At 35.6% G+C, this 27,546-nt stretch overlaps 2 protein-coding genes and 1 long non-coding RNA gene across 3 annotated transcripts; 2 read left to right on the top strand and 1 right to left on the bottom strand.

The window, feature by feature from the left end:
• Positions 1–4,667: 4,667 nt before the first annotated feature.
• On the bottom strand, positions 4,668–6,089 carry LOC145582090 (uncharacterized). Its single transcript, XR_014099754.1, has 2 exons — positions 5,551–6,089; positions 4,668–4,989 (listed from the first exon to the last, which is right to left on the bottom strand). It is a non-coding gene; the product is annotated as an uncharacterized LOC145582090 (long non-coding RNA).
• Positions 6,090–14,054: 7,965 nt separating this feature from the next.
• LOC145580997 (ferredoxin C 1, chloroplastic-like) lies at positions 14,055–14,507 on the top strand. The gene has a single exon (XM_081638072.1). It carries the CDS (start codon positions 14,055–14,057, stop codon positions 14,505–14,507), a length of 453 nt encoding a protein of 150 aa, XP_081494198.1.
• Positions 14,508–15,965: 1,458 nt separating this feature from the next.
• Positions 15,966–21,682, top strand: LOC145583056 (FRIGIDA-like protein 4a). The gene is made up of 3 exons (XM_081640172.1): positions 15,966–17,034; positions 19,456–19,631; positions 20,873–21,682. The coding sequence occupies exons 1-3, from the start codon at positions 16,125–16,127 to the stop codon at positions 21,359–21,361; spliced, it is 1,575 nt and encodes a 524-aa protein (XP_081496298.1). The 5' UTR covers positions 15,966–16,124; the 3' UTR covers positions 21,362–21,682.
• The last annotated feature ends 5,864 nt before the right edge of the window (positions 21,683–27,546 follow it).

The raw sequence follows: 27,546 nt of genomic DNA on the forward strand, positions 1-27,546 counted from the left end.
AATAAACCAATTTCTCTTTAAAACCAATTCCTTTTTAATCCAATTCCTCACCCAAGTGTGCACACCCCCAAGCTAGTCTCATTATATTACAAGGCTATTCTTGAGGAAAGACTCGGTCATACAAAGTCCAAGGCCTTATCAATAAACCAAATCCGCATAGTGAGATTACCAACATGCTTGTAAAGCATAATAATAATAATTCAATAAATCCTCTTCAAACTCCTTTTTATTTAATTCCACATACTTTCAAAATCAAACCTTTTAAACATGAATAATAATTTTAATTATTTAAAACATAATATAAAATCAATACTCCAATTTATTTATCAAAACCAATTTATTTAAACATAATTTTATTTCATAATAATAATTAAATTCAATTTAATTCAATCATCACAAGAAATCATTCAAACATGCTCATTCAAACCAATCTTTTTCAAGGTATCTAACCACCTAACGTACCTTGATCCTTGCTTAGCAAAAACACACAAAAAGAACCTCAAGAATCTTGATCGAACACACCCTACAAATAAATATAACCTTAATCAATATAAGGTTAAGAAATAATCACAATAATTAAATTAAAAACCCCCAACTATATGTACATGAACCTTTTAAATTAATTTTCATAAACATCATTAAAAATCTGATTTTATATAATTAAAACTACTCATAATAATTTTTATAAATCCCCCCATAATAATAATAATAATAATAATAATAATTGAATAAGAGAAGAGAAGAAGAAAAGATAAGGAACCAAGGAAAAGAGAAGAATTGGATTCGCGTTGGAAAGAATAGGCAGAACTTGCAGAGGCTGTAACTCCTTTGATATAACTCTGAATTGGGTGATTCTTGAGCCTAACCTCAAGGATTATTCGAGAGGAATAATCTTCTATGAAACGTCAATACCCCAAAAACTGACCAGAAGTGCCCAAAAATTGGCTTCAAAGATAAATGGGATGATTTGTGTAAAAAGAGGAGAAGAAAAGAAGAGAATTGGTGTGAATAATGTGAGAGGTATGGAGGGGTATTTATAGGCTAGCTCATGCAAGAATTATGGCAAGAGAATGTGGAAATAATTATGGCAAGTAGGGTTTATGGAATTACTTGGAGAAGTGAATGAAAGAAATATGGAAAGTTTTGATATTAAGGTGATTGTGTATAATACAATATGGAATTTATGTATGTCATGAAAAATAATAAGGAAATTGGAATTACTTGGGGAATAATTAAGAAGAATGAATGGCAAGAAAATACGATGATTGGATATTAAAAAGATGGAGAAATAGAATTAAGTAAAATAAGAGATTTTGGGAGATAATTAAAAATACAATTTTTACCAAATAAATTCCCCCAAAATAATTCAAAAGGGCCGAAAATATTGAGCTTACCATAGCTCAAATTTTCGGATTCCTCTAGATATATTTAGGAAGATTTTGCTCGGTTTTTAAGGAATAAATAATTGTATAAATAATATAGAATAAATAATTAAATATTTAATTAATAAAATACCAATTATTCACCAATAAATGACCAAGAAAAAAAATCAGATTTTCCATACATGGAAAATCTGAAATCCCTAGCTAAACATTGGGAATTTTCGGCCATCTAAAATAATTAATAAAATATTATTTTTCTTTAATTAAAATATCCGAAATATGTAAATAATCCGATTTTTAAAATAAGATAAATGGATAATAAATCTTATCCAAAATAATGATTAGTTTTCAAAATACTTTTGGCGCCAAAATTCAAATATTATTTTGGCTCCAAATAATAAATTTACTAAAATACCCTTAAAATAAAATAATTCCTAATTAATTAATTAGAAAATACGTATGAAAATACGGGGTATTACAATGAAGGCTTCACCACTTATCTGAACAGGTGGAGGGAAATTGCAGCACTCTTGGCAGAAGCCCTCCAAAGAAAAAGAGATGGTTTGCCTCTTCATCCGGAACCTATACAAGTAAAAGTAACACCTTAGGTTCTTGCCTTTAAACACTTTCGAAGCTGTATATGACATTGAAATCAATATCGAGGATGAGCTAATAAAGACAGCTGGTAGTAACAATAATAACACTTGAAAAAAAAAAAAGAACGACCTTCCTTCTTCTGTGTCTTCTAAGCCCGAAGGTACTGCCAACAATGTATGTTAGGTCGATCTCAATGAAGTGTTAGTTCTTGATGCTCCATTGCCTAAGAAAAGGAAAACTTACACTCCTTTAGGAATAATGACTTATGATGCGGCCTTTAATCGCCTTGACGGTCAAGGATTGATCACACCTATTGGACCACTTCCAGAGCCAAAACCTGAAGAAAGGAGCGCCAAGTGGAATCCCAATGCCCACTGCAAGTTCCATCAAGGAAGGGGCCATACTACCGAGCAATGTTGGAATTTGAAGGACGTTATTCAAGATCTTGTTGATGCAAACGAACTTCATGTCCCTGCAGACGGCAAGATGTAATGAAGACAAGGCGCACAACGAGTCAATCATGCAAGATTTCATGATTTTTTTTTTAATTATTTCCATTCCCCTCTTATGTCTAGCATAGGTTTTTCTTCGTAGACTCTATTGTGTTTATGTGTTTGTTTATTCACCATTCCCATCAATAAAATGAGCATTATCCCTTTACATCTCGATCATGTCTTTTTTATAAATAAAAAAAAAAGCCGATCTAAACACAAGGTACACAAATGATTTGAGGCACCTTTTTTAAAATAAGCTGTTAGCCCCGCTCACACGAGGACCTCCAACGAAGTCCACCCGCAACCCGAGCACCGAAAATGGTCTATTACTTAGGAGTTAGCTAAGCCCGACCTAAAACCCGAGTAATTAATTGTGTTCAAAGGTTTTCACAATGGTGATGCATTTTTCAACACTTACTCAAGCAATTTTCCCAATACCCCAACTTGGGTATTTATAGGGAAAATCAAGAGTGAGAAAAGCTCACCCATCAATGTGGGAGATTTGATTTTTCCATTTTAAATTAAATCAAAAATAAAATTAATAATCAAGCTACTAATAAATCAACAAGTGGCATGCTCACAAGAAAGGTTAGGTGAGGACCATTTGGAGAAGGAGGGGACCAAACTTGCTCCCCACTCTCTATCCCATAGCGGTCAACACAACACCAAACACCCAATTAGTTCGCGCCACGTGGCACCCCACCACTTGGGCACCGAGGCACCCAAGGTGGGCTGCTAGCCGCTGCTATGCCCTTCGGCCCAACAGGCCACACACATATGTGTGGGCTGCTTGGCCGAGGCCTGTTGCCAGCAAGCCACGCACCAATATGCGGGCTACAGGCTGTGGCCTGCTAGCATGCCTCGCACATTTGTGCGAGCTGCTGGCCAGGCCTGCTGCTAGCAAGCCACGCACATTTATGCGCGCTGCTGGCAGAGGCTGCTAGCACGCCACGTACATTTGTGCGAGTTGCTAGCCAAGGCCCTGCTAGCATGCCATGCACATATGTGCGGGCTGCTGGCCAGCCTAGCTAGCCAAGGTGCGCTAGCACGCACCAGCCAGCCTAGGCTCGGCTTGGTGCGCTTGCTAGCCACCTTGCTAGGCCATATGCCCCTAGCACTCGGGCATTCCGATGCTAGGGGTATTTTAGTCATTTTGTTGATTTATTAGTAATTTTCTCGTCTCGTCTTTTATCATTTTCGACTCGACGTCCAACGCTCGGTTTCGACGCTCCAAGCTCGAATTTCCGACTTCTAAATATTAATTACTCGGTTGACTCATTAATTCCTTCCGAATTAATTCGTCGCTTCGGTTCGTTAGCTGCCTAGGTGTGACCCGAAGGGTTCAGTCAAGGTTAAGCTGTAATATTAATTATACATTAATATTACTAATCGGAAGCGGCCTCCACCTAGGCATTCCGATCACTTGACCTCACTGAATAATTAGCTTTCTAAAAATTCTGAACCCTCTATCAAAATAATACACTTGTTCGAAAGACACCATTCCTTTCACTATGTGGAGTCATAAATTAATAAAACACCAAGATTCATGAACTCAAAATAATTTTTTTTAAAAAAACCCAGAAATCACCTAAAAAACCAAGAAAATCTATTAAAATCAATTAAACCCAGAAAAATCAATTAAACACAACAATTTCGAAAATCAATTAAACCTAGAAAATTCCAAAATCGATTAAAACCAGCAATTACAAAATCAATTAAACCTAAAAACCCAAAAAATTCCAAAATCAAGGCATGGGTTGAATTAAACCCAGAAACCCAAGGCATGGTTCGAATTAAACCTAGGAAATCAATTAAACACAGCAATCACTTATGGAAAAAGTGATATCCGTAACGGGCAAAAACAACCCATCCGTAATTGGCAAAAACAGCCCATCCGTAACGGGCAGCGAGCGTTACGTATGCTCCCGTTACGGATAGGCTATGTTATTCGTAACGGGCACTGCCCGTTACAAATAACCCGCTATTCGTAACGGACAAAATAAGTGCCCGTTACAAATAACCCGTTATTCGTAACTGACATGTCAAACGCCCGTTACGAATAACGGGTTATTTGTAATGGGCACTTATTCCCGTTATTCGTAACGGGCATTATATCTACCCGTTACGAATAGTGTGTGATCCAAATTAAAAAAAAAAAAAATCCAGCACATGCTAGACCATTTTATCAATGAACTAGAAAATTTTATATTTTATTTATTTATTTTCTTTTTTTTTTTGTTGAAACCATATTTTATTCATTTAAATACACATAAATTATACAATCAGACAAAATAAAATAAAAAGAGCAAAAACAAATCTTAATTGTTATAATAATAAAACAAGTTTACTGATAAATAATTTCCCTTTAAATTTGTACTGCATTAAATAATTTACATCTTCCACCATCAGAGTTGCAACTTGGTATCCTTTTCTTCGTCATCTATCTTATCACCATACCCCTAAACTTTGCATCCCTTAATATCTCTCGTCATCTATCTTGAATGCAAGGATAATTCCTAAATCAAACAAAGAAGATAAAACTTTGTAAGTAGAAGCAATTGAAATTACAAGTTAAACTAAGGAGATAAATACATATTTCTTATTAATAATTAGAAGCAGTGAAAATTCCCAGATCTGAAAATTATGTATGCATTATATAAATTGAAACTACTCATTTAAAGAAGTTTAATAATCGTAGTATTTTGTCTTCAAAAAAAAAATAATCGTAGTATTTTAAAACTTATAAATCCCAATTCACAACTACAAAATATCCAACTTTTTGACAGAACATTTAGCTTTATTAAACTATAAATCCAAAAATTCAAGACAAAATATCTTACTCATTTGTTCGTATATTTGATAATCCAAAAAAAATTCAAACTGTAAAATAAGTATAAAAACAAAAAAAAATAAATAAATTAATCAAGATGGGTTTTGAAAAAGATGAACATTCGAATAAAAAGACAACAAACTTGAGTAAAAAAATGGATGATAAAACACAATCAACATATTTCATTGATTTGAACAACACCCAACATGCATAATTCCTTAAAATACGAAGGAACTATAGATCTTACTAATTTTGAATGAACATCCATAGATCTACACACTTGTGGTGGCGGCCTGCGGAGGTAGTGGTGGCGGAGCTACGGAGGTAGCTGTGGCGGCAATTGCGAAGGTCGTGGTGGCGGAGACTACGAAGGTGGTGGTTGTGTTTTGAAGGGTTTTCCAAACCCAACCCCGTACTCGAATTTGCTACCTTGCACATTAAACTAGTGTTATGAACGAAGAACAAAATGCATATAAAACTTAAATTAAAAGCCAAAAACAAATCTATATCCTTAAAATAACAACGAAGAAAGACGATTATATCACAAATAAACCAAAATTCGACCTTCGTTGTTCGTAAATCGAAAATGCAAGACCAAAATTCGACCTTCGCTGTTCAAAACACGGCTACTACCTTAGTTGTTCGTAGATCGAAACAAAAATGGAGGACATTGAGTGGGGAGAAGAGAGAGAGAGAGATTGATTGAGTAAGGAAAAGAGAGAGAGAATGAGTGAAATGAAAGAGGAAAGATGACAAAGAGAAAGGGTGGGGTTTGACGGCTGGAGAATAAACCCTAATACTGTAATAAGTAATGGGCTCATCAGCTAGACCAAACATTTGTATCGGGCCATGCTCCCATTATGAATACTATATTATTCGTAACGGTCATTAGGTGCTTGTTACAAATAAATTGATATCCGTAATGGAGGAACCTGGTGATCATTACGAATAATATAGTATTTAACGGGCACCTAATGACCGTTAAGAATAATACAGTATTTGTAACGGGCAGTATTTTGCCCGTTACAAGACTGCTATTTTGCCCGTTACAAATATAGCTAATGTAACGGGCATAGCTTTGCCCGTTACAAATAGCCTGTTACAAATGACAATTTTTCCACTAGTGAATTACAAAATCAAATAAACCCAGAAACCCTAACCTCGAATAATCAAACCTAGAAACCCAAATAAATCAAGGCATGGTCGAATTTGACCTGAAGACCTTTGGTTTCACCACGAGGAGTGAGAAAGTGCGAAAAAGGGCAAAAATTGCTGTTGATGATGTCGTCGAACTGTCAGTGTTGGTGGTGTTGTTGTTGCAGCGATGGTTAGTGGTGGTGGTGGTGGGCTTTAAGGGGAAAGAAGAGGAGGGTTTTGAGGAGATATAAGGTGGTCTGGGTGGTGGTGTTGTTGCGGAGATGAAAGAGAAGAAGATCGAGAGAGAGAGCAGAGAACGAGATAGAAGGCGACGAGAATGAAGGATAAAGACGGAGAGAGAAGGAGAGAGAAGGAGAATCAAGGAGAGAAAAGGAGGAAAGGAGAGATGAAAGAGGACTAGAGAAAGTTCTAGGGTTAAGGGGTTTATAAAAGGGGGTTTTGTTTTTTTTTTTTTATTGTTTGGCATCGATTCAAACCGGTGGGATTATTATTTTTCCCACTGGTTCGGTTTAAACCGGTGCCAATATCCTTCCCTCAAAATCCCGCCCATTTTTTTTCCCACCGATTTTTAAAAACCGGTGGGCATTACTTGGTGCCAATCTTTATTTTTCCACTAGTGCACCCTTCTTCAAACCATCAGCCTTAACCACGTTACAACCCTCAAAAGACCTCTTTGAGGTGTACATATACTTGTGTGAAGTTCGGTTAGAGCTACGTTTAGCCTGATTCCTAACGGGTACGCAGGCAACCTCACAATGAGGTGCAGCCACATTCATACTCACATTCATATCCACACATGATTGAGTCATTTCCAATGCTTATCCCTACCCATATAGAGCTAGACTTGGGGGCTTGAACCCACATCACTTAGCCTACCCAGCCCAAAGAGCCACCATCTCGACTCTTCTCACATCTATTTCCCTCGCCATAACCTTTGCAGCCTCACCTTAGTATTACTTTCACACACTTCTTTCACACATACATGACCATATCCTCCTTCCCTTAGGAACCTTTTATCATGAAATCTTGTTCCCCTACTACGCATGCTTCATTATCTTTCAAGACAACATTAGAAGAAATAATGTTTACTTGCTTAGCTTCTTGACCTAGGTAATATTCATTGTTTCATGCATCGCATATCATGCTTAGTTGTTTGACCTTAGAAACATCCATTATGCAATACTCATCAATCACTTTATCTATATACGTGTTTAGCTTCCAGACCTAAGTGACGTTCAAGATCGTTTCTTTACACCATATACGATGCTTCGCTCCATGACCTAAGTTCATTCATCTATCGTGTCACATGATGTAATTATCCTTAGCCTCCTGGCCTAAGAAAATGCATCATGCATACATTATTTTCAAGACAAGCAATTCAATCCATACGATTCATTTTGTGTTGCTCAGCGAGGAAATTCAAAACTCCTTTCCTATTTTCATCTTTCTTCTTTTGGGGAATTTCAAAAACTTTTTCCAATTGTTTATCGAGGAAAGTTCGAAATAAAACTCTCACTTCATTTCTCACGTCTTTCTTTTTCGGGAGAAAGTCGGTGCCCTCTACTCATGACAAAAATGACTAAAAACTTTTACTTTTTGCATTGTCGGTTGCTTCTGTCTGAACACACACTCAAATCATACACATACACACACAATCACAAGTCATACACATGTCATGTCATGTCATGTCATGTCAATTACAGTCTATACGAGTCCTTTAGCAAATTTTATTTTGCAAGTCTCATCTACAGCCCACGTTTGGGGATAAGCAAATCATTTACATCCCACATTTGGGGACAAGCAAACCATCTGCAGACCACGTCCGGGGACAAGCGAGCCATTTATAGCCCACGTTTGGGGATAAGCGAATCATTTACAGCCCGCGTTCGGGGATAAGCGAACCATCTACAACCTACGTTCGGGGACAAGCGAACCATCTACAGCCTACGTTCGGGGACAATCGAACCAACCACAACCCATGTTAGGGGATAAGCGAACCATCTATAGCCCACATTCGAGGATAAGAGAACCATCTACAACCCACGTTCAGGGACAATCAAACTAACTACATCCCACGTTCGGGGACAATCAAACCAACTACAACCCACATTCGGGGACAATCGAACCATTATCATTTTTCAAATATTTAGTGATCATCTCCCAAGTGAAGATAATTTACGGCGCAAGGTTATTGATACACATAGACTTGCAATCTCATCATTAGATAATCTTTTCCTCATGCATGGAAAATTATCGGTCGTTGCCACCTCTCAAGGCAAAGCAGTCATCGATTATATCATTTATCAACATTCCTCAAGCATGTAAAATATCACAACAAACATCATCCGGTGAATTTCTTCAGGCATAGAAAACGACCAAATTTATTTTCCACCGATACAATGGTGTCAGATACTATCAAACATATTCGTCACCGATATATTGGTGTCAAATATGCATCCTACCCCTTCACTCTTTTATCTGTGGAACTAACGTTATTCTGCAAGTATCAGCGTATACAGAGTGATTTAGGATCGCAGAACATCTATCATTCTTCGCCCCAATCAAATACTTTGACTATCGTTTTCGAAACCGATGTTTCTACAAACTCAATCAAAGTAGGGGCTTCTATAGATACCTAAAAATGTCTCCTCAAAACCAAACCCGATGATGAACAACCTTTCACTAGCATTATTGGTCGGGTTGAGTATTTAATCTTTGGAGTGCTTAAATCCATATTCAATCCAATACATTTCAAAAATCAACCCAATTCTTAGCCCATTTCCCCAAACCGTAATTTATTTTCCACTTCTCTTGTCCGCATCACAAAGCCGAGCTGAACTGATTTTGTGGCCCTATAATTTTGATCCAATTATTACTAAGTTGGATAGGCCTTTCAATAAATTTCCAAAGATATATCATAAGCCCAATTCCGATTTAAAACAAAGAAGATATGAGCAAAATACTAAACTCAGCCCAAAACCGACACCCTTTCACTAAAACAGCCATATCATAAAATCTACATAAGATTTTGACCTGATTCTAATTGGGTTGGACATTAGACTTGATAAGCTTTCCAACTACATATTATATGCCTTATTCCTAATTACGGATAAAAAGTTATCATAGTTTTAAAAACGCGTAAAAACTGGAATTACCGCGCAACAGCTAAAACATTGCGTCATGGTGTATTCCAACATGGCACGATGCATTGTACCATGTCACGGTATTCTTAACCGTGTCACATTGCTTTCACGTGTCTTTTTCGCGTTTTTCTCATGCGCTAAATGAATTTGGACGCATTTTTAACAATATACCGCGACACGGTGTACTGTACCGTGCCACGGTGGACAGTACCGTGTCATGGTGCCCAATTAGGGTTTTTCCGCGGCTCTTATCTCTTCTAGGGTTTCCTGCATTCCCCTGATTATTTCCTCTAGAAATACCCCCCCTCATTTCTGCAGTTCGGGGCACCAAAAATCATTCTCTTCCCTCTTTAGCCTAAATACTATCCTCTCTATTCCCTTATAATACTTCCCCTAAGCACTCCAAGGAGTCCATACTTGACCCGAGGTTCCATCCTTAAACCAAGCCGTGAAAGGTATAATTAATTGAGGGTTTGGATCAAATCAATTCTATTTTTTATTTAATTTAATTGTTTCAACTTGATTATTTATATTGAAGTTACTAACAATTTATTCATGATTTAGCAATTTAAAGGAACGCGCGGAATGTGAGTAATTAATTAATTTAATTACTTATTTTATTTTTATTGATAGTATCATGATTTGGTTTATTATGATTTGATTTGACTAACGATATTATTGTTAAATTGCTTCCAATGTTGATGTTTATTCTATTGTTATTGATGATCACCATATTGTATGTTTAAAGGGAATATGTAATTAAAAAATCACATCTAATAAGATAATTTGGAAAACCGGTTTAGGTTCCTTTTTAATCTTGTTGTTTAATCAAGTGATCACGAATATTTCAGAATTATATGTTGCATTAATATATAGCTAATTTAGCCTAATATTAGTTTGGAGCAAATTGAATCTTTGTTCTTATGCCCTTGAGATCGCAGGAATTACTTTTCACTATAAAAATCGAGAAGAGGCCAATACGGGCGAATGCGACTCTATGACTCACTTCGTACCATCATCCCCGATCCTCCTTTCGTGGTTTCGAACCATATGGAGTTAGTAATCTCATGGATTATGAATGGGGTGTAACCTTCACAGGTCAATCGTTGTTGCCTTTCGTTGTTCCTTTATTCGCGGTTGCCTTTTATGATTCGTGAACGGTTTACAAGTTCCTTAAAAACTTGTTGGCGGCTCCCTACTTTTCTTGTCCCTAATCGTTGTCCCTAATCGTATATGTCAATTCCCACTTCCTAAGAGTGCCAAGCATATTCACACATGCTTAACGTACGCGCATTTCAAACGACGCCTGCACATGGGTTAAATATGGATTAAATAAAGTCAATCAAACGTTAATATCTAGGGTAGTTGAAGGCTAATGGAGAGTTAATCAAAAGAAAAAAAAATGTGGTTGGTGGTGTCGTTAATCACATGCGATGCACCTCAATGAATAGTTAGCTGTGTTTCGACTATTAGTTAAAGTTGCGGGTAATGGATGTACCTACTAAGCTATTATTCAAGGTGTAGAGATCAATTTTGCCTTTTTAATATTAGCACGTACTCCCTGAAACATAGAATGCAATCTCTTTTTGATCGACTAGAGTTATTTGACCAAGTCTTATCCTAAAATAAAGATCTAAAATGAGCGCTAAGTCATCTTGCATACAACGGACTTACATTAAATTATTATAAAACGAGCTCCAATTTCCACCTTGCTTACCAAAAAGAAGAGAAAAGTGCCTTTAAGTTATATAAGGGGGACTTTAATAATTTTTACAGTAAGTTCTGTATTACCAAGAGGAATTATAATTTGCCATAACTTTGAACTTAACAAGCATAATTGTAACATAATTTTCTATAACATTAACATGAATTGGTAGAACTTTTAATAAATATCTTCAATATGACGAAGCTTTCAACCATAATTTTAGCAAAATTTGTTGTAACACTTTAACAGGAATTAGCACAACTTATACAAAAAGTTTCCTTATGATGAAATTTTCAACCGTAAAAATCGACAATTGGCCGATTTTATAAAAAATTAATGTAAGCCCGCCTCGATGAAGAATTTATGAATCAGCGCAGGATGAGCATGATCTATTTTTGTGGAGAATTGAATTTGATTTGTTTCCTTGATTAAATACTAGTATTAAGGGATATTCTAGGGTACAATTGTCATTTAACTATACAAAAATCAATGTATTCTAAATCTCCATTGCATATGATTTTAAGGATTGCGGTTTGTATTTAGTAGTGCGTCTCAGCCATACCATTCACGGTGCACGGATTCCTAATCCTTGCATAAATTTGGACTTAACTTCACTTTACACAGACATTCAGACAATACAATAATTGATAAAGACTATACTAATTTACAATAATATATCTAACATAAACTATACCCTATTTACATTTTTTTTTATTATTTGAAAACTAATTTAGTTCTCGTACGATGTACGGTTTTAAAGCAACACATTATATATGAGATTTGTTTATAATATGGAGAAAGAGAGTGTTCTATTCCGTAAATTTTTTTTGTATGAAAGGTTTATTATTAGATAAAAAAAACAAAGGTAAAAGTTTTAAAAAAAATTAAATAAAAAAATAAAACTAATGACATCATCATAACAAATTGGCGGAAAAATAATTCATGTGAGAGTGACATGTGTATAATTTGGGGAAGAAATGATGTTAGCATGTTTTGTTTTAGTATTAGTTAACTAGTGTGTGAGACACTGTGACTCAGGCTGTACTTCGGTTGATATTTTTAATAATTTCATTTTTTATATTAGATGCTTTAAAATAAAGTCATGTTGATTTTTTTTTATTTTATATTTTTATTGTAAGTAAATTAGAATATAATGACAACAATAATAACTTATATTAGATTTTTTTTGTTTGTTTTGTATTTAAATTTATATGTGATTAATAGAGCATGATTTATTTCTAGCTAAGATGGTAATACATACGGTTTTCATTCAATGAGGTTTGGGGTTCAAATCTCTTTGTAACACTGAAACAAGGAATGAACGATTTCATTAAATAATAAAATTTATTCGACACTTAAAACCAAATTGGTAAATTAAAAAGATCCATAGCAATAATTTGATAAAAAAAATAACTCCGTTGACAATTTGGTAAAAAAAGCTAACTTCAAGCGACAATTTGATAAAAAATATAATCTCATACGACAACAAAAAATTACTAAATTCCCGACAAACTACTTGGGAATGCTTATTTTAGTTCGTTTTTCATGGCTTTTTTTTTTTATTTATTTTAAAAAAAATTTCCACCTAATTTTCCAACCCTTTTTATGGAAATAACAATTTGAAGAAAAAAAAAATGTTTGTATATCAATTTTCACTTAACTTTCACACCCCTTATTAACAATTTTTTTTTTTTTTTTTTTTTTTTTTTTTTTTTTTTTTTTTTTTTTTTAAAAAAAAGAAAAAGAAAAATAGGGTTGGAAATAAATTAGGTAATGGAATTTAGCAAAATAAAAAGGGTATGACATATTAATTCAAAATTTCAAATAGGAAAAATAAATTTAAAAACACAAAAACGAATTAAATTAGGACTTTTGAAGAGTTTGTCTGAAAAAAATAATTAGATTTTTTGGTCTAAATGCCGCTTGAGTTTATTATTTTTACCAGATTGTCGCATATGGTTAACTTTTTTTTATCAGATTGTCGCTGAATTAAGTTTTTTCTTACCAAATTGTCATTAAGGGTTTTTTTATTTACCAATTTGGTCAATTGGCCAAAAACGCAGCAGCCACATAGTGAGTACAAAACAAACTGTTCTTTGCATTTGACACTTAAAACCATCCTTTACGAGATCTAAATTGTTATACAAAATTATTAGCATCGCTTCCGATGGAAATACTCTTGAATACTTTTAGATGTCTTTGCATTGTGTTAATTTTTTTAAAAAAAATTTAGGAAGTATTTGCTGCATCGTTTTTTATTAAAGCTCCATTAATGTATTGTCGTAATCGTGAAATAACTTGCTAGGTTCTCAAAGTCGGAAAATTTGCAAGATGAGTCTTTCAAATTTACAAGCTATAACCATATTAGCATACGCACGATATCTTGTACAGATATGTAAGATGAATCTTTCAAAATTTTGCATCCCCATACACACTAAAAAACAAATCAATAACTAAAATCCCCATTGTACCATGACAGAACCGAATAAATACTACATAAAGGGACCGACTGTAATTACTTTACTATTGGTGATCTTTTTAAGCCATGTTATTAACGAAAATACAATGTTATTTTCCATTTAGTATACGGAATAATAAATAAATAAATAAATAAAAAAAAACCGTTTGCAAAAGCTTTCAAAGAAGGATAGAGAACCTTATCCTAGCACCAACCACACAATCCTCTTAGACCCTCAACCCTTCCAAACAACCCACACACCCTTCTTCCCCACTTTAGCCATAACCATGACAACCCTCCGCTTCACCACACCATCATTCCTCACTCTCACAAACCAACCACAACCACACTCGAAACCCGCAAAACACATCACTTCACACACCCCATCATCCCATCCATCTCGACGACAACAATCCCTCATTTGTACCGCATACAAAGTAATAGTAGAGCACGAAGGTCAATCAACCGAACTCGAAGTGGAACCCGACGAGAGCATCCTTTCGAAGGCGCTCGATAGCGGGCTAGACATCCCCCACGATTGCAAACTCGGGGTTTGCATGACATGCCCTGCTAAGCTTATAAGTGGAAAAGTTGATCAAAGTGAAGGAATGCTTAGTGATGATGTTATTGAACGTGGGTTTGCACTTTTGTGTGTTGCTTACCCACGTTCAGATTGTAGTATTAAAACTATTCCTGAAGAAGAATTGTTGTCTCTTCAATTAGCTACTGCTAATGACTAATTTTGTTTTGAATTTTGTCATTAGCCTTGCAGAATTATTATATTACAGTTTTTGTACTTTAATTATTAAGTTATAGGAACATCTTAATTATTACACTCACTTGGTTTGATTATTTGATTGTGTGACTCTTCTTTTTCACCTGTTCTAGAGGTTGGTTTTTTATGCTAATGTCGTTGTAGAAATGAGTGTGTTTGTGTAATTGTGTGTATTACCCTTTTTAATTTGATGATTGTGTTACGCATTTTTTGGTGCCTGAGATTTAGTTTTGATGATTCAACTTTGGAAGCCTAAGGTTTACAATTTGTTCTGTTATCTGTACCTAACGTTTGATGACCCTGTTTCGTGTGTTTGAATAGTTTGATTTACAAAGTTAATCCACTACTCGTAGTATACATTTTAGTCCTTTTAGATACCTCATCATAACAATGTCAATGTTCTGCCGTAATATATTGTTTTTGGTTATGGATAAAATGACTTTATTTTCTCTGTTCTTATTTATTTTACACACTCTGACCTTTGCAATATTATACAAGTACCTTACTTTGACTATCTTCTTTTCCTAACATATGAAATTACATATTTGTATTCCAATGTAAGATATTCTGAAGTTTTTGCTTTAACAAACATTTCTAGTAAAAGTGTGTCAAATAAATGGTGATAAATGGAGTGGTTTCAAAGTATAAAAGAAAGCACAAAATATTCTCTAGAACCTTGAGATCAGAACTTGAAATTAATAATGATAATGATAATAAAATATAGAAAAAATTTATTACAACACCCCCAAAAAATTTTAGAAACATTGCTAATATTTTATAAGGAGCTATGTAAATGAAACAAAAGTAAAACAGTACATAACGAGCCATTCAAATAAATTAAATATGTTAGTTAATGGTTCCAATCTATTTTTAACCGCACGTCAAACATAGACTCGAAGCAAAATGAAGAGATTGGATTAGTCAGGTCAATTTTTATCACCTCTATGTAAGGATGAGTATTAAAAAAACTTAAATTCACCCAAAGTGAAACAAAACCAAACATAGGAATGACTTGTCCTTTTCGGCTTATTTTCAGTTTAGCTCCAATCAGTTCAGTTCCTAATTTCTTTCTTTCATAAAATATTCAGTTCAGTTTATTTCATTTCAATTCAGCTCATTTCAGTAAATCAAAACAGGTCTGAAATTCCTTTAATTTGAAGAGAATTATTTTAACAAAAAAATTCACAAATAGCACAAGAGAATAGCATAGAATGCAAGTGAGAGACACCCTGTTACACTTTAGCTATTGGCTCAATGTAGCATTGTAGCCTTTACTTTTTCTTATTAAAACGACTTAACCCAAACCCACTCCCACTCCCACTCCCACTCTCTCCCCTATTTTCCGTACGTGTCACTGTCACATCATTACACGTCATCCCCCAATCCCACCACCTTTGCTTTTTTAAGACACCAACACCCCGCTTTATTTTTCTCTGTTTTCCCTCTCTTTAATCACATTCTCCCCTTTTTTACCCATTCCTAGGGTTTCATTTCATCATTTGGTACAAGCAAACACCAAGTGCTGCACAATCGAGTCACTGACTCAGCGAGTGAGTGAGTGAGAGAAAAATCAGGGAGGATAATGGGTTCGATACCCGACCCGGGCGAGCCAGCTCAGTATAACTCGCCTAGTTTTGAGGATTTCCAGAAGCAGACATCGTTGATGACGTCATGCACTCTGCTATGGAAGGAGCTCTCAGATCACTTCAACACCCTTGAAGAAGACATTCGTCGCAAATCCGAGGCATTGAAGAGGAAAATTCGAACCCTAGATGATCAAACCAAGCAATCCCTTGAGGTTCTTAAGAAGAGGGAAGTTACAATTGAAGGTTCTGTTGAGATCGCAATTGGTCGAGCTGAAGAATCCAAGAAGGTCGCATTGAGTCTCGGAGTTGAGGAGAGAGAAAATGAGAATAATATTTTGATTGGGGAGGTTGATGATGGTGAAGGGTTGTTGATGAAATTGAAGGGTTTTTGTATTTGGATGGATTATGATGGGTTTTGGCGGTTTGTTACTGTCAGGAAGAAGGAGCTTGATTTGCTACGAGCTAAGATTCCTCTAGCTTTGGCTGATTGCGTGGATCCGCCTAAGTTCGTGCTCGAAGCGATATCCGAGGTTTTTCCGGTGGATAAGAGGGCGGATAAGATTGAAAGAGTGAATGATTTGGGTTGGGCTTGTGTTCTCTTGTTGGAATCTCTTATACCTGTTGTGGTTGATCCCGTGGTCGGGAAAGATCGTTTAATTGTGACTCCTAGTGTCAAGAAGAAGGCGGAGGGTATTGCCGAGACGTGGAAGCGTAGCTTGGAGGAGCGCGGCGGGATCGAGAATGTTAAGACCCCTGATGTGCATACATTTCTGCAGCACTTGGTTACTTTTGGTATTGTAAAGAAGCAGGATGTTGGTCTGTATCGTAAGCTTGTTGTTGGGTCTGCTTGGAGGAAGCAGATGCCTAAGCTTGCTGTTTCTCTTGGCTTAGGTGATAACATGCCTGGTAAGAAATACTTGTATCTTTGTTTTATTGGTATTACAATTATACAAGTTTGTTTATTTGGTGTTGAATTTTATTATATGTTTATGTCAAGGTTATTTTTTTAAAGAGGAATTTATATTGCATTTACATTCTTGGGAGACTAATGAAATTTGTCTGTATATGAAATGCACTTGGTTTTGATTTATTTTATAATCCTTTTTGAGGAATAATATTGTTTCTCTTAAGGTTTTGTGCAGATAATTTGGATTTGGTTGCATGTATGAGCTACATTATTTATGGATCCAAGGATTTGTAGTTTTATGTCATTAATTGTGTTTAATTTAAGTTGATTTAGGTTTCGAGGCATAATAAGATCTAGAAGGGTGTAGTAAGCTGTACTTTTTTCTTGTTTTGAAAAATTAAAATAAAGGAGGATTTGATTACACTATGTCCTTGGCCACCCATACATGAGACGAGGGGGGGGGGGGGGGGGGGGCGAAGGAAGGGCGGAGGAGGAAATTTTCTAGGAGTGTCCATAGTGGAGAAGGTGTTGTATAGATGTATAATAATTCTTTTCCCTCCGACGCTCCAAATGATAAGCTGATTGTGTGTGTTCCTGCAATGGAAGATAAAGTCGGGACTTCCAATTCAGGTTGTAAAAAAGTTTAAAGTATACAAGAATTGATATGTGGGATTTATTGAATAATTTGTGGTTTTTTTATGTAGTGCTTTCTCAGTGATTTGAGGCTGCATTTACTAAAGATTTGAGTGGAATGAATTGTTAATAATCTGAGGGTGTGGTAGTGATGAATTCCCTTACAACAAATTTTCAGAATGTTGGAAGGATGTAAATAGATATATAAACTCACAAATCTATGATATATTAGACTATAATTTTTATCTTTTCTTCGTTTTCCTCCCTGTAAACACATGTGTTCAAGATGCTCTGCGGACTTAATTTCCTCTGTAGTAGGTCAATATTTGTGCAGCATTTTGCCTATAAACTCCCCTGAAAAATGCTAATTCTGAAGTACTTGACAAAATACATCTTGAGCAACAAAATTAGGCCCAGTGTTGAATTTACTAGAATATGCATGTGTTTCTGGCATTCTCTGTCTTAGAAGCTAGCATGTGAGAATTTTATTGACGCCACACTGCATATTTATCCCATCCTTGTACTCCAAAAGTTTATTAATCAAAACCGGTTGGAAATTTAGTTTGTTGCTTTTCATCAACCACATGTTAATCTTTGAGAAGAACCAAAAATGAGATGGTAGGCTTTCCATCCCTGCCTGTTTTTGCTAGGCATGTTCCTGAAAAAAAAAATTCTATTGATTCTTCGATGTGCCTCCAAAAATGAAGATATAAATCTCTTTTATTAATATTTTTCTCTCTGTTTTGGATTGTTAGCCTCATTTTATACTTTTCTATAAGATAGCAACATCATTTGCTTGAAAGAAAAGCTGTTGTGATATTTTCAGAGAAAAGAAAGTGATTAGTCAAGGATGGTATAGATTATAGAAGGGCAATTTTTCCCCTCAGAATGCTCGAAGTACAATCTCTTGGCTGATACCAAATGCCACTTTCTCTTGGCAATCTTTCAATCATACTCTTACATTTATTTTGTGTTTTTGGAAGCATATAGTTGTATCCTTGTAACAAATGCTTTTTTAAAGAGAGTTCTGCTTTTACTTTATGCCGGTGTGGCAACAGGGGGTTATCAGCTATTAATAAAATGCATATCAATCTTGCCTTAATTGGCCAGTTGGTTGGTGGTTACACATTGTTGTATGGTAATGTTTTCGTCCTTTACTACCTTTTCTTGTATCTTAGTGGTCTAGGGGTGTCGCACTGAAAGTTCATGAAGGTCATCTCTCTTTTTCAAACGTTCTTGCTTCATAAACTCATAGAAAAGCTGGTGTTAAATCTCCCCATTATGTTTCCGAGCTTCTAAACTGTGTGTAACATTTGCGGTCAACCCAGGATCTCTTCTAGCAGCAACACACACACACACACACACAAGAGAGAGATAGAGAGAGACCCAGGATCTCTAATAGCAGCAACACACACACACACACAAATAGAGAGAGAGAGAGAGAGAGAGAGAGAGAGAGAGAGGAGGGGGGGGGGGGGGGGGAAGAATAGAAAAGGTCACATAAATCTAGCAGCATTCCCTTTCCTAATTCCTTTTCTAGATCCCTATCTTCATTAGTATTTATGTACTAAAATAGGTTTTTAAGACGTTTGCATCCCTTGTGTTTTTGGAAATGCCATTTTTATTTCCATTTCACACGCAGGGAAGAACTATAGCTTTTATTGCCTGGACTCTGGTGTGTTTTGCTTCTAGTCTATAGAGATTGCTTTCTGCTTTCTTTTTCATAATAAATTGTAACCGCCTTGGTCTATTAGTTAGATACTGATACAATTTTTTATTATTTTCAGAGATGATTGAAGAATTAATAAGCAGGGGACAACAAGTTGATGCTGTTCATTTTACCTTTGAAGTTGGCCTTGTAGATAAGTTTCCACCTGTCCCATTACTGAAGTCATTCCTCAAGGATGCAAAAAAAGCTGCTGCTGCAATTTTAGAGGACCCAAATCATGGTGGACGTGCTGCGGTATATCTCTATTTTCCCGCTGATAGTTTCTTGTTTAGCTTTTAATATTTTGTACTTTATTACTTTCTTTGCCCTTTACTATCTTTTACTTTTAAGGACCATTCCAAGATCATTAATTAATTTCTACTCCCTCTTCCTCCTTAAGTTTTCTACATTAGAATTTGGCTACATTTTTTTTTTTTTGGTTGGGGGGAGTTGATGAGACCTAAAATTGGGGAACCAAATGTAGTGAATGTCAAAGTTAGGTAGTGGTCCCTTGTGGTTATTTTCAGTACGGGGCAAAAAAGGGAGTATGTGTCCCTGTTCAACACCCCCCCCCCCCCCACCCCCAACCTCTCGTCCTCTCCACAAAAGAAAAAAAAAAAAATTGAACCCCTCTCATATTGCCTCTTTTACTAAGTTGGGATGCCTACTATCCATGAGTATGATTTGCTTCAGCTTTCTTTCCTTATTGCTTCTACACTTTAGTACTGTACTATGCTTCCTTCTATATAACAAGCTTTTAAATTATAATTGACACCCAAGAGAACTAAAAAAGGGACTTGGATTAGTGATTTATGTTTGGTAATGTTTTCCGTTTTTCTTGTACGCACATTCATGGCACACCCCTTTAGCAAGTTAGCTATATGCCCTCAACTTCTCAAGGTCGTGATTGCTCTTTTTGGAGCTTTATCTTAGAGGTTAGGCAGTTAGCCATTAATGGCAGCTATGTCCTTTGTCTGCAGTGCTTCACAGCAAAGTATTTTTCCTTGATGGTAGCTCTTTAATGTTGCTTGCCAAAAGGAATAATTTCTCTATCCTCTTGCCGAATGCAATAGTTTTCCATATCTTTGACAGTCTTGTTTATTGACCTAGATCATAGGAATTACAATCATTATGAAGTTGATATAAGCACAAGAAGTAGTTCTACTTAGCACAGAATAAAGAATAATGCCTTACTCCCCCCCCCCCCCCCCCCCCCCTCTTCTCCCCAGCACACGTTCTGTTTTATGCAGTCAAGCAAATCGCTTTGAAACTTCTCGATTCATAATCATACGAGTCTCTTTTCTGTTAGCCAGTGGTTAGAGTTGTCCTTTTTCTTTGTTGCAGGGAATGTTTATGATCATTCCCTTAATATACTGTTTCCTATTTTGTGGTCAGGAGTGGGTATTTTTAAGGGTAGACTTGGGATGCTCTCCAAAGTGAAAACTGCATTAGTATGTTATAATTGTGCTGACTAACTTGGAGTTTGTGTCCTGTAGCAACTAGCTAATCGGAAAGAGCAGTCTGCTCTCCGTGCAGTACTCAAGTGCATCGAAGAATACAAGCTGGAAGATGAATTCCCCCCAGAGAACCTCAAGAAGAGGCTTGAGCAATTGGAGAAGTTCAAAACTGACAAGAAGAAAACTGCATCAGTACCTGCAAATAAGAGAACCAGGGTCTGCAACAATGGCTATATGCCTCCAGCCAAAGCTGGTCGTTCAACAAATGCTTATGTATCATCATTTCCACCTGCTCCTGCATATGTCAGGTCTCCTTCGCACCCCCAGTACCCAGCTGGGGTTGCACCTTATCCTTATGATAGACCTGCACCTGCGATGTATGGAAGCAACAGCCCTCCGTATCCTTACTCACCAGAGGCTGCCCCTCCCCCTGCGATGGCTGGTCCATACTCTGGAGCACCTATTAGTTACCCAGCATATGGCTACAGCAACGGGATGGCACCATCATATCCACAGGTTTACTACTAATAGGTGACTGGTCTTCGTTAACCATGAGACTGGTATGGTAACCACAATGACCACCTGATATTAAGAATGGTTTGTCTGTAATCACTAACCTTATAATGGTAGCGATGTGTGTTTATTACGAAATATTCTGTATTTTCTAATGTTAATCAAACTGATAGCTCTAGGTGTTGTGAAAAAGTAACTAGGATGAAGTTTTAATGTTATCCAAGGGTGTAGGTGAACCCTGAATTTAGTAGATAGATTACTCTGCTGATGCTTGTGTCTTGTGAGGTAAATCGCAATCTTGGAAAATATGGTCATGCAGGTACGTTTTCTTGTACAGCAGGTGCGCCTTTATATTTGCATATCAACATTGGTAGAAGGATAGTGTATATGCCATAAATTGTAAAACTAGAGCAATTATTAAGGGGTCGTTTGGTTCATAGAAAGGAAAGGGAATTACTTAAACAAAGGGAAAGGAGAAGAATATAATGTAATTGTCTTTGATTTACAATGTTGTTTGTTTTAAACAAGAAAAAAAATCAAAGCCACCACATAACTACCATACAACCACCAACTTACTTCTCATACCCTCTTTCTCTAGAAATTTGTTGGCCAAGACTATTCGACAAGACTATCTGAATTTAAATTTTTGTTGTCAATGACCACCTGACTCAACATTCCGATATTGGTCATAAACTCCGGTGTTGACTTGGGTTATGTGACTTGCATGTGACTTTTACAGACCAACCATCAAAGTACATCACCGATATCACTGACCTAGCCACTATCGCAACCACCAAATACCTCGCCTGCCTTGAAAACCCAGACCACTACCCTGTACTCACGATAATTCCCCTAAAACAACCCATCAACCTTGTTATTGAAATAAATAATTAGGGATTATCGAAGGATGTTGTTACTATTTAATAATGGGTGCTAATACTTTCATAACTCAAGGGCTAACAATGGAGCTTGAAGATAACAAAGGAGAAGAGAGAATAGCGAGAGGAAAAAGAATGGAGGGAATGCAAAAATTCAAAAAAAAAAAAAAAAAAAAAAAAAGAAAGGGGTGAGGGGGGTCATTATAAGTCACATGGACATGGTCAAGGTCAACGTCGGAGTTGAAGGTCAATGCCGGAATTTAGAGTCAGGTGGTTACTAACAACAAATCAAATTTAGGTGATCTCGGAGAATAAATTTTTAAGTGAGTGGTTTTAGACAAAAAAAAGATTATTTAATAGGTGATTTTAGACAAAACTTCCTTGTGAAAATCCCACCATGTAGCCACCTTATTGCATCCTAAGGGCCACTCCTCCCCCTAGCTGGTGGGGGGGGGGGGGTTTAGGGTTTTCAGAGGTAAGAGGAGGGTTGTTTAAGGTGTTTCGAAAGAGGGGGGGGGGGGGAAGGGGGTTTTGAGAAGGGGATGGTAGTTTGGGGGGACAGGGAGGGGCGATAGAGGAGGGGATAAGGGCGGTTGGGGGGATATAGTGGGGGATTAGGGGTTTTAGTGGTGGGGGAGGAATTTTTTTTTTTGTGTTTCTTGGGGGGTGGGGTGAGGGATGAAGGGGGTTTTAGGAAGGGGATGGTGGTTTTGGGAGGGGTGGGGGAATGTATGGGGGGGGGGGGGGTAGGGTAGAAGGGTGGTGATGTGGTGGTTTACGAAAAGAAATATAAAAATTAGGGGGCTAGAGAATTAATTTGGAAGATGTTGGGGGACTAGAGAAGGTAAAACAAAAGGGAAAAAAGGTCAAACAAATAACATAAAAGAAAATAAGGGCAGTTGGTTTCCTTATCCTTTGATGAATATCCCCAACCAAATAGCCCATAAGAGTATATCCAAAGGTTAACTACAATCATTCTGGTTATTATTTATTTGATTTATTTTTCTATCTTGTAATCATTTTATAATTAACCAATATATAGTATCCCAATTCCCAATGGTTGCCCATAGATTTTTGGTTATTTATTTTATCTCTCCGACTTTTACCTTACTCCACTACACAATCTCTTTCCTAAATCATATAAATAGATAGATGATGTAAATATTGATAATCGGTCAAACCAATTAAGTATACATTAACATTAGATAAAATGACTTATAACTAGAACATTAAAGCAATTTTGTATTGAATTAGAAAGTAATTAGTTGTTAATTAAGAAATAAACAATTATTTAGGGGTTATTTTGTTATTACATTAAGTGGTTACTAATATGTTATTTATTTTATTAGATTCCTTAATGATAAAAAAATATACATATTCTAACAAATAACAAAAGCCCCTAGAAGATAACAAGCGTGATTAACTTGAGAATAATGATTTAATTGTTACGAGAACACATCGTTTAATGCATATAATTTTGCCTATTTTTAACACCGAATTTGAGCCACAAATGTTCTACAAAGTCTTTTTTTTAGGGCTTTATGCAAAGCTTCATCACGAACATCAACTCTATTAAATATGTAATAATTTTCCAAACTTGCAATTATGTTGTTGCTATTTTAGAACTAAAAAAGCACTTCATTAGTTTCACTTCTTGAAGATGCAGGTGTAGCATGATTAATTCATTTGGATCGTAGTATGTTCTATATGTATTTCTTTCATCTTCAACAATCATATATTCATATTGTGTATAATGGTACAAGTTATCATTATTTCTCCAAGCATTAATGCGTCACGAGGTAGTGCAGGTTTACCTGTTATTGGAAAACGAGCTTGTATTACTCTAAAAGCACAATGAATATTCTTTTTCCTACCTTCTTGTAGCTTGGCAAAAAGACCTTTTTCATTTTGTGGTAATGATATAGTAGGAATGAGTGCCGACCATTTATGTACCATTCATAAGATAGTATCCCATATCGTAATGACAGTCATTCACAACATATTTTCTAGGTGGTGCACTGGTGCACGATCTTCCAAAACATCGTAAAATAAAGAGGTTTATAAAGAACATTAACATCATTACGACTACCTTTATCCCAAAGAAAACATGCTAAATCCAAATTAAATGATGCCATGTCTTCCAAAATCAATGTAGGTTTACCTCTTCTTCCAGAGAACATACCTTTTAGTCGAAGTGGACAATCATTGTCAATGCATGAAATTAGTAGAACCTAACATGCCTGGAAATCCTCAACGTTCTCTGATTCATAAAAGTCTGACCAGATCTTCTTCATTTAGTTTTCTAAGGTATTCATCACCAAAGTAAGAGAAAATTCCTTCCACAAAATGTTGTAAAGAATCTCTTGTGAAAGATGCACTGATTCGAATGTAGACATTTACGGAATCATTAAAGTTCCATAAGCTATCAGTCTTATAGTAGCGGTTCATTTTTGCAATGTCGATGCCCCAAATCTTCTTGTAGCATCTTGCCTTTGCTGAAAGAATGGATGATGTTTTTTTAAACTTTCGTTTATGCGGAGATAAAGATGTGTGTTCATGTGAATTCTAAGACGAAATAATTGTGGGGTGGGGGTGGGGGGACGCAAGAGGGTCGGCAAATTAAAGTAGTCATTCCATAAATGATTGTGTCCATCTTCACAATCTCTATGAACATGAATCCTTAGTTCCCTTGGAACTTGATTTAACATTCGATAGATTTCAAATGGATTGGAAATAAGAAATTCATCCATCATTTTGTTAACGAGACGATTGAGAATACGTAACCTCATTATTCATCTTCACAATCCCTACGTCTTTCATATTGTTGGTTGTAGTTAGTTTTCATAATGGGAAGAGGAAATAGAAGAGTTGAAACTTTCGTCGCGTGACATCTTTTTTAGAAGCTAAGTTTATATGAGAACATAAGATTGTTTTTTTTTTCAAGGGGGAATATGAAAGGTTAAACAAGTGAAATGCATCTCAACCACCTTATAGAACCAATATGTATACTAGTGGTGAGCGGAACCAGTTACATGGTTGATTTCAACAGAACTGGTCTTGGAACTGGTTTCACCGGGTCCTGAATTTTCGGAACTCGTCTTGGAACTGGTTTCATCGGGTCTTGAATTTTTGGAACTGGTCTTGGAACTGGTGGGAAATGGTTCCAACAACGGGTACCCGGTTCCTTTATAATTTTTTAATTTCTTGTTAAAAGTTAAAGTATTAAACTGTTGTTTTTTTTCTTGATTATTTTAACTTGAAATTTGAACAGTAACTCATTGTTCTTGTAATTTGTAATCTTAGAAAATCATTGAAAAAAAAGCTTTATAGCCATTTAATTACAGTTTAAATTAAAAATGTCTCAAAAATAATTTCACAAATTTCATACAAATTTCTTTAAAATTACAATAAACCAACATGAAGTCCACAAAACTACATATAACTTCCTACATTTATTAGGAGGATATATTTCTTGATTCTAATCACACCTTTGCGGCATCAATTGTTGCCAACAATTTCATTGATTTGTGTGATACCACTATCACCCAATTCTGCAAAAATAGTAAACAAGATTAGTTATAAAACTTAATAAGAGAAATATAAATCTTAATATCAACAATTAAACTCAATTTAATTCAAAAAAATAGCACAATTTTCATGAACATGCAAAAACAATGGAAGTCTCAAGAACTGTAAATAACTAAATAAAAAAAAAGAAAAGAAAAAACACACACACAAATCCGGTATTAAACTATTGATTAGTGACATAAATTAAAAATTCATAAAATTAATTCATGAATTAACATAATCAATAGCAAAAATAACAAGAGGAGGAAGATAGAGATGAGAGAAGACGAACCTACACTACGATGAGTGTAGACACCTGATTGTGTCTCCCCAAAAACAAAAACTTAGTGATGAGTATCTTTGACGTCATTGATTATCGAGCAAGGTGAAATGTTGAGTAGTCTCGTGAATTTCCCTTTTTCCAAAAATGTTTTAAAATTATTCATTTCGTGTTCTATTTATGAAAACGTCCAATACATTTTATTTTGGTCCATAATCTGAGTCCAATAATAGTGTATTTGGATGGGGCTCGAAAAGAGCTTTCCAACGATATATTAAAAGCCCAATTCTGAGTTATAACGAGGAAGTTATGACCAAAATACTAAACTGGGCCTTATTTGAGCTTTATATGCGGACCCAATGATCATGCGGAGGGTCTAATAATTTTAATTATATATCTAAAACCATTAGGATTTATAGAATTATCTAGAAGGTTATTTTAAGTTCTAAAGGCCTTAGGATTGATAATTATCTTATTTTTGAAAAGATAAGGATTAAGATTTTTATGTCGGATAAAACACGTTTTTAAAAGATTTAAATCTGATTTAATAAAGATAAGTACGGATTTCGGCTAACCTAATTTGATTGGAAGTTGGATTCCGTACGAAATCTTATCGTACAGAGTTTATCGCGCCGCGATAAATCCATCGCGTTGCGATAAACCTATCGCGCTGTGATAAATCCTGTTTTATTCCGGATTGAATTCTGATCGAATTATGATCTTTTCGGTCGTTTTAATCTATAAATAGGGACGATTTTCCCCGTTTTTAATCACCAACACTCATCATCTAATCATATCTATAATCTTAAAGCTTCTTCTCTCTCTTTCTAAACCCTTTCCTACACACAAACACCATACGTCCTTTGCGAGACACAAACACATCTAGCCAACCTCGAAGTTGCCTTAGACCTCGGCGTGAAAGGTTGATAGTTCTGAGGGTTTGTTTCCAAATCCATTTTTCAAATATGATTTTAATTGTTTGATTTCATATTTTATTGAAGTTTACTAACATGTGTATTCTTCTGATAGAAAGAGGTACGAGGCTTCAAAGTGAGCAATTTAATTACTCTATTCCTTTTGAAAGCATGCTAAGATTTATTTAATTCCTAATATCATATTAGGATGCTTTTATCGTTTTCTACTATCATGTTTAGGGTGCATCCTATCTTTAATATCTTGAAAGTATCATGTTAGGGCTAAAGCTTCGATTTTTATTAGTGACATGCTAGGATTTGTTATTAATTATGTTAGTATCATGTCTAGGATCTTGCTAATAGTATTATTATGCTTTGATGATGATATTATTATGATGATGATGATTTGTTGTGTCAATAATATTATGTTGCTTGATATATTATTGTTATTGCTTGATCACGCCTTTTCTGCAGTTTTAAAGGGAATTTGTATTTAAAATCACGCCTAATAAGATAACTAATATTTTGATTTAGGCTAATATGATTTTAAGTCAAGTGATC

Source organism: Chenopodium album, chromosome 15 (assembly GCF_948465745.1).
Source record: "Chenopodium album chromosome 15, dcCheAlbu1.1, whole genome shotgun sequence".
Lineage (NCBI taxonomy): Eukaryota > Viridiplantae > Streptophyta > Magnoliopsida > Caryophyllales > Amaranthaceae > Chenopodium > Chenopodium album.